This window comes from Grampus griseus, assembly GCF_964374135.1.
Source record: "Grampus griseus genome assembly, chromosome: 20".
Classification (NCBI taxonomy): domain Eukaryota; kingdom Metazoa; phylum Chordata; class Mammalia; order Artiodactyla; family Delphinidae; genus Grampus; species Grampus griseus.
The window spans coordinates 7,119,774-7,134,275 of record NC_139014.1 but is presented as its reverse complement, the minus strand read 5'-3'; the positions used below and the strand labels follow the sequence as shown (position 1 = coordinate 7,134,275).

Here is a 14,502-nt window from a genome sequence, read left to right as displayed (position 1 = left end):
CGGCCTTGGAAAAGGAGAAGGAGGAGAAAAAGGGTAAGGGGGGCAGTGGGAGCCGCCGTCCAGAGTGCCAGGGACCGAGCAGGACCTGCCGGATCCCCGGCGGGGAGGCTGGGAGAGGTGAGACTGCGGGGACTGATCTGGGGGTCAGCACCGTTGAGGGCGGGCACAAACTAACTTTTCTTGCGGGATCCGCGGGCGCCTTCATCTGTCGTGTCCTTCCGTCCTCCTCGCTCCCCTGTACCGTTTTCCCGCATCAATTCCTCCAGCGCTTGGCCCTCCCGGTCCCTCCCGCCGCTTTGTTCCCCGGTCCGCCTGGGCTGGGCTGGGTTGGGGGGTTGCGCGGCGCTGGACTGGCATTCCGGGGGGCGGGGGAGCCAGCCCGACCCCATGCACTGCCAGGGGCGCCCTCCCCCAATGTCGGCCGCGGGCCTTGAGCTGGAGTGCCATCTGGTTTGGGCTTGGGACTTTTGGGGAGTAAGAGGACCCCAGCTAGGGCCCCAGGCCTGCACAGGTCTCATGCCACAGGACTCGGGCAACAAATTCTCGGCCACCTAGGAACTGACGTAAGCTTTTCCAAAGTGAAGTCTGGGCTCTGGGCCTCAGATTCAGGCTTGGGAGGGCAGGCAGCCCCATTTACCAGCAGTGCCCCGGCTCTCACCTCTGTTCTCCGCCCAGCTGCTTCCCCATCCCACACAAGGGGTGAGGATGGGTCAACAACAGGTGCTGTAAAGCCTCCCTGTCCTGCAGGCAGACACCCCGCCAGAGATGGGGGGCCCTAACTCCCCAGTCCACCCTCTGAATTCATAAAGAGCCCTGGGGCTAGGGCATCCAGCTATTACAGCAAAGCTCGGATAGGGGAGGTTCTGGGGGCAGGCACCTTCCACAGGGAGTGACCCCTGCCCGTCTGCCTGTGCCTGACCCTCCCAGGCCCCACCTCCTGGCCCACCAGTTGTCTGTGGGTGTCAGAGCCTCAGGCTGTGGAGAACAGGCTGCTGGCCCGACCTGCCCCAGTGTCGTGCTGCCAGGGCCCCTCCTGCCCCAGGTTGAGGTGCTGCCAGGCCCTGGGGCCTCAGTGACTCAGCCTCCCCCTCCCAGAACACCACCTCCCCGCTTCCAAATACTCCTCTCATGCATGGCGGCTCCCTCCCCCTTTTGAGTGGCTCAGCCCCTCCCTTGACTCAGAAGGGCAGCCGGGGTGATTGGGGGACTCCCTGGAAGCCCTGTCTGTTCTTTCTCTGAGCCCTGCTTCTGGGACCCTTACAGACTCTGGCCCAGCCTTCAGCAGACCTTCAGCGGACCACATCTTTTGCAGACCCCTGAGACATGTCCACCGCTGCTGACTGAGGTGTGAGGGAATGCTGGCTGCTCTCTGGGTGGGCACTGGTGCTCCTGAGCCACGTTGGAAAGATTGGCGCCCCCAGTCCTGGCCCATCCCTGGGCTGTCGGAAGCTGCAAGCTGATATCCGTTCAGATTTCCACACAGCCTCTGCCCCCTCAGAGATCAGCTTTCCTGCTTGTGGTGGCAGCTCACGAAGCACCTTGAGGGGGTACCCGTCAGCGCCTAACAAGAAGCCCACTGCCTGGGACACCAGACACACTCCCCCTGGACGCCTGGCCCTCCAGAGGGCCAAGGGATGGCACCCTGACACCTCGGCTTCGACCCGTTTCCCTGCCTCTGCCCTGGACTCCTGAGCTCAGAGCCCAGCCCAGGGACCAGGATGGGTCGAGAACAGGACCTGATCCTCGCTGTCAAGAATGGAGATGTGACTGGTGTGCAGAAACTGGTGGCTAAGGTCAAGGCCACAAAGACCAGTGAGTACTTGACGGGGTGACTCTCCAGCTAAGACCCTCCCCGGAGAGCCAGGCTGTGGAGAGAGGCCTGGGCGGTCACTCCGACCTGGGGACTTGGGGTGGGAGTGCCTCTGTGTGGGAGAGCCAGTGAGGAAGTTGGGTCCCCCTTGCTGTGAACCCTTAGGCAAGTCACTTTACCTCTCTGGGCCTCAGTTTCCTCACCTGTAAAGTAAAAGTATTGAAGTACATTCATTCTAAGTTTTTTGGGTGCCTGTGGTGTGCCAGGCTCTAAGCACTGAGCCACAGCAGTGAACAAGACAAACTAAAAGTCCTGCCCTCATGGAGTTGCCTTTAGCAGGTGGTTTTTCCAATGTGTTCTTTGGAGCCGTGGGGTTTCTGGCAGTGAGTTGGGAAAGACTGAATAGCTAGAGCTCAACCTCCACGCCCACCCCCAGTTCAACCAGAGCATCTCTGTGTTTTTGCCAGCTTGATGCAGATATCTGTAAGATGGCTTTTTAAAGGGAATTCTGCTTAAAACAAAGTTCAACATTATCTAACTGCTTACGAAAGCCCCCATCCCCCTGACTTATCTGCCTGTGTCCCCTGGGGGGGGGGGTGCCCTAAGTTAATTTTCTGGAGGTCTCTGCAGCCTGGGGTCTCTAGTCGACAAGGTTGTGGGAGCTCTGTGCACAGGTGGCTACACCTGACTTCCATCTCCTGAGTACCTGTGCAGCGAGACCCTGCAAGGAGAGTAGACCTCTGGGCTTCAGGGCAAGCTCTCTGGACTGTCCCAGGAGGACACTGGACTTGTCCCCTTGAGTTCCTGGACCAGCAGGGACAGGAGATGGCTCCTGCCACCAGACTTGGGCTGGGGGAGAGAGGGTCCTTCTGGAGTGCTGGGGCTCTAGCCCAAGACACAGCTTGGCCCTCTGCACAGGAAGGAGTCCCCCAGGCTACCTGAAGATGTCCAATTATCCCCACCCACACCTGGGAGCGTGGGGTGCTGGAAGGAAAGATTTTAAGGGCCTGGGAGTTGTGCACGTGTGTGAGTGTCCCCACTTACACGCCAGGGCAGGACACCCGGGGTGTAGGGAGATGGAATCGTGAGGGGTGCTCTCTGTGCCCTGGGGGAGTGGATGCAGGGTGAGCCCGATGGGGGAAGGTGCCAAGGAGGGTCCAGGGAGGGCCCTGGCGGCCCCAGGGTGGGAGCCACTGCCCCTCCTCCCCTCACCTCTGTGTTGCTTTTGGCAACCTGCCCAGTAGGGCCTTGGTTGAGCTGCTGCCGGCCTCACAGCCCTGGGGCCTCAGACCTCAAAGTGAGGCCCTCAGGAGGGCAAGTGGCTGGAGGCTGGTGGCAGAAACCTTGCAGCCAGGCTCCTAGGCTCCGGGAAGGTCCCCTGTGCCCAGAGGGGGGAAACATCTGTGGAGGAAGATGATCCTTCCCCCCACTCCCCAGGGGACTTGCACAGAGTGTAGGCACAGGCACAGAGCGATAGGGTCCTGGAACCACCTGTCCCCCCTCCCAGTCCTCTGAGAAGCTGGGAAAGCTGGTGACAAAAAGGAGATCACAAGGTGACCTTTGCAGACCCTACAGTTTATGAAATATTGTAATCCTCTCCATTCCCTGGGAGATGGGTACTTCTACATGCACTTTACAGATAAGGAAACTGACACTCAGAGAGGGTTAGTGATTTGCCCAAGGTCACACGGCCATTGTGTGGCAGATCAAAGACAAGCCTGAGCCCTCTGCCCTGTGCTGCCGCACTTGGCTGCCCATCAGAATTACCTAGGGATAGTTCTGCAAGTACAGACTCCCCGGTCTCTCCCAGAATTACAGAATCATCACAGAGAGCCTGGGACTCTGCAAATCCGAACGTTCTTCAGGTGATTCTGAAGCAGTTCTGAGAAGGGAGGCTGGAAACTCCTGCTCCATACCCAGAAAGGCAAAGGAAACTGCTGGAAGGGAGGTGGCAGGGCTCCCTCTTTTCCCTCTGCCGGTGGCTAAAGCTTTCTGGCTGTCCAGAGAGAGGTGCTCCCTCAGCCTGCTGCATCTGATATCTGGTCACTGGGGGCCGGCTTTCCCTGCCTACCCAGGTCCTCTTCAGGGAGCAGGTGGCTGGGAGGAGAGGGCTACAGTTGCCCTGGCCTTGCCTCTGCCCTTCCTCCCACCCTCCCCTGCCCCCTTTTTTGAGCTGTCTCCTTCTCTGGCCAGAGGAAATGGAGTGGGCTGGGGGCGGCCTGCTGAGCTCACATCCTCTGCCCGAGCCTAAATCAGGAGGAGCGACCCTTCCACCCGCAGAGCCAGGCCTGGGAAGAAGGTTGTGCCGCAGGGGAAGTGCCGGGAGCCACTGCCAAGAACCTAGGACCCTCCACCCTCCCACCAAGGTCCCCAGTTCAGTCACTCTGAGCCTCTCCCCACCGCCTTTCCGGCCATTGTTCGGGAAAGAACAGAGCCACCCAGCCTGGCCCTGCCCCTGTTCCTGTCCCTTCTGTCATGTTGTCCTGCCACTCCCCGGAGGGGCTGCCTCTCACCGCTGAGCTGCCCCAGCCCAGGCTGTCCAGGCTGGCAGTAGCTGGAGGGACTTTCTGTGCCTCTTCCCTGCTTGACCTCGTTGTCTTCACTGAGGCTCAGAGAGGTACCAGGGCTGGCCAAGGTCACACAGCCAGTAAGAGGGAGAAGAATTTGAATCACGCACTTCCTGCTTCTAGGGCCCCTGTTCTTTCCACTGCCCTGAATGGTTCTGTGTGACAAGGACTTTCCAAGGGGGCTACAGGAAGGCTGGGAGGCCTGGGTTTCTTTCCTGTGGCCCCCACCCCCTCACCTCTTCCGTCACTCTTTGACTCCGTATTCACCTTTTCGCTGTGGCGCACTCGCCTCAGCCCTAAGCGTAGCTGTCTCCCCCTTCCCATCCTGTGCTCCTCACTGCAGGCTTGGTCCCTCCCTACTGGAATGAGGCCCTGTCTTGCTGGGGTATTCAGGGGCCCACCAGGGCCTGGGGGGCAGGCCTGGACCAGCATGCTTGGCGCCCTGCCCAGCCGGGTTGAGCCAGGCCTCCTCCTTCCCGGCAGGGGTGGGTTCCAGCAGGAGGCAGGGGCCCGCCTGTGACAGGCACTCTCCTTCCCCTCCGCAACACTCCTCGGGGCCCACCCCCTCCCACACCCTGGCTCACACGTGGAGCACACCTGTCTGAACCCCGTCCCTGTCACCGAGAGGGGGATGAACCAGCATCCTCCCCTTGCTCCCCGGGGTACAGAGCTCTCTGCTAGGAGCCTGTGGGTGCAGAGTCAGCAGTTACTCCCCTGACAGGGGCCCTGGGGGGACTGTACCAGCTTTCGCTGGAGGACAGCCTCTTGGTAATAATGGCTAACATGTAAGGAGTGCTGAATGGTGAGAGCTCCCGTCTTTCACAAGGGTCAGGCATTGTACTCACAACCCCCGTGAGCAACTTGTGTGATCAGCCCATTTTACAGATGAGGACACAACCCGAGAGGTCGAGTGACTTGTCCAAGATCACACTGCTAGTATGTGGCAGAGCCAGGGCGTGGCGAGGTCTGTGTGACACCACCTTCCCCACTATGCTCCGCTCAGGGATGACCCAGGGCCGGGCAGTGTGGCCTTTGAGTCCAGCCCTGGCATCCGCCCTCTACTCTCGAGCTTCTGGTACCCTCTCCTTTCTCTCCCAGCCCCCTCGGCCCGTGGGACAATGAGGCTCACTCCTTGGCCCATTCAGGCAGGAATGCCAACCATGCGCTCGTGGGACTGTCCTCTGAGGGCATAGCATGCCAGTCCCCCCCCCCGCCCCCTTTGACCCTATAAACAAGCGGGGCTGGGGGCCCAGGGAAGCCAGGCCACTGCTGCAGCGGCGCCCTCCAGCTGATGGGCCAGGGTGGGAAGCCATAGGGACTGACAGCTAAAGGGCCATGGGGCAGATGCTTTCCTGCACTCCAAGAGGTCAGCTGGAGGCGGGAGGTGGGCGGGGAGGGGGCGCTGGGTCAGGTGTGGGCAAGGGCGGCTCATTCGAGGGTGCCCTGATGCCTCCCGCTCTGACCCCCAGAGCTCCTTGGCTCCACGAAGAGACTCAACGTCAACTACCAGGATGCTGATGGGTGAGCGGGAGCCCCCGTCCCTCTTGAAAACTGGGGGAGGGGGGGAGGGGCAGTGGAAAGACCTGGGGCCTAGAGTCCCTTCCCCTCTCAAACTTGGCCCTTGAAGCGTGTTTGCCGAGAGCTCAGGGCCCTGCCCGCGCGCCTGCCCGTGGAGCTATCCCTGAGGGAGGGGAGGGGGCCCTGGTGCCTCTCTGAGAGGCCTCCTTGGGTCAGATTCCTGCTGGGCCCCCCTTTCTCCCTGGAGGGTAGGAGCCCTCGGGCTCCTGCTCCCACGGCCCCCTCCCCTGGGCCGGCTGTGAGGGAGGCCAGACAAACAGGCCTGTCAGCGCAGACACTGAGCCCTTTCATGCTGCAGCCCGGCTGCTCTGCTCCCGTGGCAGGGCTGGCGGGGGGGGGGCCGGGGGTGCAGTGGCAAATAACTCATCCCTGACGGCCCCCAGGATGGGGCTGCTGTGAAAGACCAGGATTTGGGGGCGGGGGGCCGCTCCCTGACACCCCCGACCTTGTGTCCCACCACACCAGGTTCTCGGCTCTCCACCACGCCGCCCTGGGGGGCAGCCTGGAGCTCATAGCCTTGCTGCTGGAGGCTCAGGCCACCGTTGACATCAAGGACAGCAATGGTGAGAGCCCAGTGTACCCGCACCCCAGACCCTGTGGTCAGAGTTTGCCCCTGCTACATCGTAGCCGTGCTAATAGATGTTGGCATAGCTTCTCTGAACTTGCAAATGCTTCACCTCTTCAGTCTTCACAGCCTTCTGGGGTAGTGGGTGGTACTGACGTCCCATTATCCAGGTAAGAAAGTTGAGGTTACATCACCGTTACAAGGTCACCAGGTCATCCGTGGTGGACAAGGTGGGATTCTGGCTTCAGCCCCAGACAGCCGGACCTCTCCCTGACCAAACCCGGGTGAAGCCAGCTTCGCTTCTCCCCGCCAGCTGGGGTGGCTCCAGACCCTGCTCGGTTCCCTCCTCCGGCCCCACGCCATCCCTCGACCTCCTTTAGAACCCCCTTCCCTCTGGCAGGCATGCGCCCGCTGCACTATGCAGCCTGGCAGGGCCGGCTGGAGCCCGTGAGGCTGCTGCTGCGGGCCTCCGCGGCCGTGAACGCCGCCTCGCTGGATGGGCAGATCCCGCTGCACCTGGCTGCCCAGTACGGACACTATGAAGTGGTACGTGACCCTGCCAGCCTACAGGGGCGCGGGGGCAGGGAGAGGGGGGCTGGCACGGGGGTCGGCCAGGCCAGACCCCTCACTTGGCTCCCTCCACCCCAGTCAGAAATGCTCCTCCAGCATCAGTCCAACCCGTGCCTGGTCAACAAGGCCAAGAAGACGCCCTTGGACCTGGCCTGCGAATTTGGACGGCTCAAGGTAGGGCCTGCCGCCCTTGGGGTACTGGGTTCTGGGGGTCTCTGGGGTCTCAGGAGGAGGCCCTACCTGAGTGCTGGTTGCTGCAGGTGGCCCAGCTGTTACTGAACAGCCACTTATGTGTGGCACTGCTGGAGGGAGAGGCCAAGGACCCGTGTGACCCCAACTATACCACACCCCTGCACTTGGCTGCCAAGAACGGCCACAGAGAGGTCATCAGGTACCCACCGGGGCCCCCCCAACATCCTCATCCTTTTCCGCTGGGACTGGCGATGGCCCCTCAGTGCCCCGCCCTGCTGCCCTCTTCACCCTCGCTCTGGGTCTCTCTCCCAGCCCCCAGCAATCGGCTTCCTCTCCTTCCCCACCCCCTGTCCTCTGCCCCAGTAACTCACCCTCCCCTCCACAGGCAGCTCCTGAGAGCTGGGATTGAGATCAACCGCCAGACCAAGACAGGCACGGCTCTCCACGAGGCCGCGCTGTATGGCAAGACCGAGGTGGTGCGGCTGCTCCTGGAGGTGCGTGTGGGCCCCTGGTCAGCCCGCGGGTGTGGACCCCTGGTCAGCCCGCGGGTGTGGACGGGTCCCCAGCGGGTGCCAGGTTCAAGCCCCGGTTCCGTCTTTTACTAGCTGAGTGACCTTGAGCTCATCCTTGACCCTATCTCTGAGCTTCCACTTCCTCATCTGTAAAATCTGAAAATAGTAACTACTTGCTGGGTAGCTGTGAGAATTGGGAGACGCGACAAACCAGGCGCCCAGCACAGGCTTACCCCGCACTGTTGCACCCAGGGTGGGGTGGACGTGAACATACGGAACACGTATAACCAGACGGCACTGGACATCGTGAATCAGTTCACCACCTCCCAGGCCAGCCGTGAAATCAAGCAGCTACTGCGGGGTGAGCGTGTGGGGAGAAGACCCAGCCCAGGGCATCCGGAGCCGCTCCAGAGGGTCCCAGGGAGCGGAGCAGGAGAGGATGCCACGCTCCTGGGCCCCGGGCTGGTCTGGGGGGTCATGAACAGGGGACTGGAGGGGTGGGAAGATGCCCTAAGGACCCTCAGATGACACCTGTCCTCCTCCTTCTTCTAGAGGCCTCAGGGATCCTGAAGGTCCGAGCACTCAAGGATTTCTGGAACCTCCACGATCCCACTGCCCTCAACGTCCGGGCAGGGGACGTCATCACGGTGAGGACCCAATGCAGGCGTTCCTTTGAGACACAATGATTGCTGTCACCTCCTTGGGCACCTACTGGGGATCAGGCTCTGTGTTAGGGTCTTTATATGCACAACCTCGTTGAGTTCCTCCCAATCCAGGTAAGGTAGGTGCTCTTACCATTTCCTTTTTGGCGCTGACAAAATTGAGGCTTAGGGAATGAAAGCAGTCTGTCCAAAGTCGCAAGCTAGCAAGCAGTGGAGCTGGGACCTGAACCCAGGCTGACTCCAGACTCTTGTTGGTATGCCCTGGAGGCACCCAGGGGATTGGGCTGGATGCTGGCGGCAGGGCCAGAACTGTGGGCCAGCTTGGGCACCAGAGGCCAGCTCCCCGGGGGGAGGGGAAGAGCTGGACCGCAGCTGCAGGGCTGGGCGCTGGGTGCAGCACGTGACCGTGGCCTCGTCCGTCCCCCGGCCCCTCTGCCACAGGTGCTTGAGCAGCACCCCGACGGCCGCTGGAAGGGCCACATCCACGAGAGCCAGAGGGGCACGGACCGCGTGGGCTACTTTCCCCCGGGCATCGTGGAAGTGGTCAGCAAGCGGGTGGGCGTCCTTGCACCCCGCCTCCCCTGTGCGTCCACCACCCTGCGCCCAGGCCTCTCCAGGACACCACAGCCCCCTGCTGATGACTCCCTGCACCCCCTTACCTATGGCCAGCTGCCTCGGGTGGGCCTCAGCCCAGACAGCCCAGGTACCTCCTCCTGGGGGGGGCAGTGCTGGGTACTGGGGTAGACATCTGGCTCTGGCAAGCTGCCAGTCAGCTGTTGGCAGGGCCAACTGGGGCTCTAACCCCTTGGTTTCTGCCCCCCACAGCAGGTGACAGGAACAGTGTGGGCAGCGAGGGCAGCGTGGGCAGCATCCGCAGTGCTGGCAGCGGACAGAGTTCCGAGGGCACCAACGGCCACAGCACCGGCCTCCTTATTGAGAATGCCCAGGTGGGGGGGCGGGGGGGGGTGTTGGTTGGGACCAGGGCCGGGCCCCCCACACCCGCTGCCAGTTCCCCAAGTGAGAGTCAGTTCCTTCCCTGTCTTCAGCCACTGCCCTCTGCTGGAGAGGACCAGGTGCTGCCAGGACTGCACCCCCCGTCCCTGGCAGGTAGGAAGGGAGACTGGGACCTGGGTGGGCTAGGAGCGGTGCAGGTGGGGAGGCTGAGGGCTTGGCACCCCTTTGTCCTGCCACCCTGATTCCATTTCTCTCCCTCCTTGAAGACAACCCAAACCACCGCCCTCTAGCCAACTACCGCTCCGGGGAGCAGCTCTTCACCCAGGACGTGAGGCCGGAGCAGCTGCTGGAGGGGAAGGTGTGACCTGCACTGGGGAGTGGGCTGCGGGTAGGGGTTGGGATGGGCCTCAGTGTGGACTTAAGTCCCTTCTCAGACCAGGCCCCTGGGGAGGCTGGGGTCAGTGGCAGGTCTGTGGCCTTGGCACCCCGCCCCTGCCCCTGCCCCCGCCCCAGCAGACTCAGCTCCATTACCTTCACCCCTCCCCCCACACCACAGGACGCTCAGGCCATTCATAACTGGCTCAGCGAGTTCCAGCTGGAGGGCTACACTGCCCACTTTCTGCAGGCTGGCTATGACGTGCCAACTATCAGCCGCATGACACCCGAGGTAGGTGCTGCAGCGGGAGGGCAGTGCAGGAACCAGTGGGCAGAGCAGGAGGCCTGATGGCATGACTCTGTGTGGCAGGACCTGACGGCCATCGGGGTGACCAAGCCCGGGCACAGGAAGAAGATCGCCTCAGAGATCGCCCAGCTCAGCATCGCCGAGTGGTTACCCAACTATATCCCGGTGAGTGGGCGACGGGCACGGGCTCCCACCTTCAGCTGCGGCTTTGCACTGCCTTCCTGGCTCGGGGGCCGACGGTGCTGCTTTTGCAGGCAGACCTGCTGGAGTGGCTGTGCGCGCTGGGGCTGCCGCAGTACCACAAGCAGCTGGTGAGCAGCGGCTACGATTCCATGGGGCTGGTGGCCGACCTCACTTGGGAGGAGCTGCAGGAGATCGGAGTCAACAAGCTCGGTGAGGACTGCCCTGGGCCTCTGGCTGGGCCCCCGCGTGCCCTGGAGGATCTCCAGAATGTTTTGGGGGTCCAGGAGGGATGAGGGTGACCCTTCCCAGCCCCAGCTAACCCTTCCGCCTCTATACCCCCTCCCAGGTCATCAGAAGAAGCTCATGCTGGGGGTGAAGCGGCTGGCCGAGCTTCGGCGGGGCCTACTGCAGGGGGAGGCCCCAGGTGATGGCGGCCGCCGGCTGGCCAGGGCCCCGGAGCTGATGGCCATCGAGGGGCTGGAGAATGGGGATGGTCCGGCTGTGGCTGGCCCGCGCCTCCTCACCTTCCAGGGCAGCGAGCTGAGCCCAGAGCTACAGGCGGCCATGGCAGGGGGTGGCCCCGAGCCGCTCCCCCTGCCTCCTGCCCGCTCCCCCAGCCAGGAGAGCATCGGGGCACGCTCACGGGGGTCTGGGCACTCACAGGAACAGCCTGCCTCCCAGCCCAGTGGCGGAGACCCCAACACCCCACAGGAGAGGAATCTTCCAGAGGGGACAGAGCGGCCCCCTAAGCTTTGTTCCCCACTTCCTGGCCAAGGGGCCCCCCCTTATGTTTTTATGTACCCCCAGGGCTCGCCCTCCAGCCCAGCCCCAGGGCCGCCTCCTGGCGCACCCCGGGCCTTCTCCTACTTGGCCGGGCCCCTGGCCACTCCTCCAGACCCGCCTCGGCCCAAGCGCCGGTCCCACAGCCTGAGCCGCCCCAGCCCGGCCGAGGGGGAAGCCGAGGGGGAGGCCGAAGGGCCGGTGGATAGTGCCTTGGGCAGTTACGCCACCCTCACTCGGCGACCAGGACGCAGCGCCCTCGCCCGGACCAGCCCCAGCCCGACGCCAACCCGAGGGGCGCCCCGCAGCCAGTCCTTCGCCCTGCGGGCCCGCCGCAAAGGCCCCCCGCCCCCGCCCCCCAAGCGCCTCAGCTCCGTCTCCGGCCCCACCCTGGAGCCGCCGCCGCCGCCAGATGGAAGCCCGGCGCCCAAGGAGGGGGCCCCAGGGCCCCGGAGGCGAACACTCAGTGAACCCACGGGCCCCTCGGAGCCCCCCAGCCTGCCCGCCCCGGCTGGCGCCGCATCGGACACAGAGGAGGAGGACCCAGGGCCCGAGGGGACACCCCCGTCTCGGGGCAGCTCAGGGGAGGGGCTCCCGTTCGCGGAGGAGGGGAACCTGACGATCAAACAGAGGCCCAAGCCGGCGGGCCCCCCACCCCGGGAGACGCCTGTGCCTGCTGGCCTCGACTTCAACCTCACAGAGTCAGACACTGTTAAGCGGAGGCCCAAATGCCGGGAGAGGGAGCCACTGCAGACGGCACTCCTGGCCTTCGGGGTGGCCGGCGCCACGCCCGGCCCCCCTGCCGCCCTGTCCCCGCAGACCCCCGGCGAGTCCCCCTCGGCCTCTGCCAGCCCTCCCCGGCCTGACCCTAGCAGCCTCCCAAACCCCGGAGCTCCAGCCCCTCTCTCTCCCAGCCCCCCGACCCAGCCCCCCATGGCTCCCTGCCCGGGGCCGGCTCTGGAAAACAGTCGGCGGCCCGGGGAGATGGAGCCCCCGGCTCCCCCTGCTGCCCTCCTCAAGGTGCCCGGAGCAGGTATGAGGCGGGACCCGCGGGGAGAGGGTGGTGTTGGCAGGGCTCGTACCCAGCCCAGCTGAGTCACAAGCCAACCTCTTTGTCTCTGCAGGAACAGCCCCCAAGCCTGTGTCTGTGGCCTGCACCCAGCTGGCATTTTCTGGCCCTAAGCTGGCTCCCCGGCTCGGCCCCCGCCCTGTGCCCCCTCCAAGGCCAGAGAACACTGGGGCCACGGGCCCAGGCCGGGCCCAGCAGAAACTGGAGCAGACCAGCTCATCCCTGGCAGCTGCCTTGCGGGCCGCGGAGAAGAGCATTGGTGCTGAGGAGCGAGAGGGGTGAGGGGTGCTGGGTGCTTCGGAGGGGGAGAAGGCGGCGTAAGAGCAGCTCCGCCCGAATCCTGAAGCCTTTTCCCAGGGTTCCGGGAATGACGGGAGGGGGATGTCACCGTCACGTTGGGCAGATCCTCAGGCTGGGGGGCCCCTATTGGGATGGGAGGAGCCTGGGCCTGGGGTCACCCGGATCTGACCTGCAGGGAATCCTGGTGGCTGCCACTTAGAGGCACGTGAGCTTGGGCAAGTCACTTCTCCCTGTGAGCCCCAGCGTCTCTGTGCAAGGAAGGGAACGGTAACTCCTACTGCCTCGGGAAGTTGTGAGAATTAGGAGAAGACGCACTCAAAGTGCGCACCAACCACGCTCCCGGTAGCAGCCCCCTTGCCCCGGGCCGGCAGGGTGCGGACCGCTGGCTGATCTGACCTGCTCCTTCCCCTGCTGCAGCCCCCCGGGCACCTCCACCAAGCACATCCTGGATGACATCAGCACCATGTTCGACGCCCTGGCTAACCAGCTGGATGCCATGCTGGACTGAGCCGGACCTGCTGGCAGCTCGCAGCAGTGCCCACCGTGACCTTCCTCAGCCACTGCCTTTCCCCCGGCACGGACGCCGCCCCTGCCGCCCTAGCGGGGTCCCTCCTGTTGCTGCAAGCCAACGGCTGTCGGCACCAGGGCTCTGGGAGGCGGCCCCCAGGGGAGCTGAGGGGACTCGTCAGAACCTGACACCTCAGCAGAGCCCCCTCCCAGTGTGTAACCTGACGGGACGGCCCTGCCTTTTGGGCAGGGACCCTGGTGAGAGCTTCCTCTCCAGGAAGAAAGAGGTGGTGGCCGGGCTTCTGGGGTACCTCCTCTGTCCCCCCAGTGTCTCAAGCCCCTGTGCCAAGGCCCTCTGGCCACCCACTGTGCTGTCCTGGCGCCCAGAGGCTGGAGGAGGCGGTGTGTCTGGCCTGGTCCCCCGCAGGTGTTCACAGGACATGTAAACAAGCGGCCAGGCCAGCCTCCGCCGCCGCCCCTGCCTGCCCTCAGTGAGGCAGAGCTGGCGGGGGTGGGAACAGTGGGATTCACAGGTCCCCCAAAGTCCAGACGTTCCCAACTGTAAATGTTATTTTTTAAGCAGAGAGAAATGCATATATTTTAAATGGAATTTATTCTATCTATAACTGCCTGAGAGGACGCAGTGGGGGAGGGGCTTCGGACCACAGCAAGAGCACCCACTGCCCGCCTTGGGGCTGGAAGCCTGACCTGGTTGGCCCAGGCCCCGGCTCTGTAACCATTAACCTCTTCCCCCAACTAACACCAATGAAAGTGTCATTCCACGTGATCGGGCTCTGTGTTTGGATCTGCGCCACGGACCTCTGAGCCAGGGGTCGCACCTGAGCCGGACCCGAGCGCTCCCACTGACGCGCAAGGAGGAAGGCTTGGGCCCTCCCCTCCTCACCTTTGCGGAGGGGCTCCGTCACTGGCCGAAGCCCTGGGTAGGTCCGTTAGTGGCTGCCTCATGGACCAGCCACAGGTTTTTCTTCAGCAATTTATCAGTTTTAATACAAACCAGTCTGTATTCATTCCTAAAAGGCTCATTTCCAGTAAAAAATAATAATACACCAGTGAAAACATTCTCACAGGATAACTAGGGCCGGGGCTGAAAGGAGCCCTGGGCTGTACCCCAGGACTGGCTCTCTCCGCCAGCTTGAGGGCAGGCACAGGAGGAGGTTCCAGGGCCAGGCGGGGGCTCTGCTGCATCTTCAGGTTTCTGTGTGAGGCTCCCCCCTGACCACAGAGGAAGGGAGGGAAAGTACTCAGGGCCAAATCCAGGCCCCTGCCCCAGGAATACAGGATGAGAGGGGCACAGGGAGGATGAACCACCACCCCTGCCTTCAACAGTGGCCTAGAGAGCTGTTCAGACCTCCCACGGCTGCTCTCCCACAAAAGGTGGAAGCTCAGCCCCATGGCTCATAGCTCTGCCTGAAAACCCAAGAGCAGAGGGCGCTGCATTCGGTGACCCTGAAGGGGGGCGGCCCACAGGTGGAGGGGGCTGAGGGCCCCTCTTTTAAGCGCACGAGGTCATACATTCAAGAGTCCAGGGGTGCTCCCCCTGGTGAGGAAGA

At 63.3% G+C, this 14,502-nt stretch overlaps 1 protein-coding gene across 3 annotated transcripts; it reads left to right on the top strand.

Annotated features, from left to right (window-relative positions):
- On the top strand, positions 1-12,977 carry CASKIN2 (CASK interacting protein 2). Of its 3 annotated transcripts, none has more exons than XM_082678074.1 (20): positions 1-117; positions 1,313-1,812; positions 5,847-5,898; positions 6,421-6,518; positions 6,921-7,066; positions 7,169-7,264; positions 7,351-7,481; positions 7,668-7,776; positions 8,047-8,155; positions 8,347-8,441; positions 8,898-9,159; positions 9,282-9,403; positions 9,503-9,563; positions 9,677-9,768; positions 9,967-10,077; positions 10,156-10,257; positions 10,347-10,485; positions 10,622-12,088; positions 12,180-12,402; positions 12,842-12,977. In XM_082678074.1, the coding sequence occupies exons 2-20, from the start codon at positions 1,719-1,721 to the stop codon at positions 12,930-12,932; spliced, it is 3,600 nt and encodes a 1,199-aa protein (XP_082534200.1). In that variant the 5' UTR covers positions 1-117; positions 1,313-1,718; the 3' UTR covers positions 12,933-12,977. The 3 variants fall into 3 exon arrangements, with proteins under 3 accessions (XP_082534200.1, XP_082534198.1, XP_082534199.1); XM_082678072.1 differs by having other exon boundaries at positions 5-117; positions 1,264-1,812; XM_082678073.1 differs by having other exon boundaries at positions 7-33; positions 1,264-1,812.
- Positions 12,978-14,502: the final 1,525 nt, after the last annotated feature.

Coding starts and splice junctions, on each gene's coding strand:
- CASKIN2 (XM_082678074.1), top strand. CDS start 1,719: ATGGGTCGAGAACAGGACCTGATCCTCGCTGTCAAGAATGGAGATGTG. Junction 5,899..6,420: donor AACTACCAGGATGCTGATGG/GTGAGCGGGAGC, acceptor CCACCACACCAG/GTTCTCGGCTCTCCACCACG. Junction 8,442..8,897: donor GGGCAGGGGACGTCATCACG/GTGAGGACCCAA, acceptor CCTCTGCCACAG/GTGCTTGAGCAGCACCCCGA.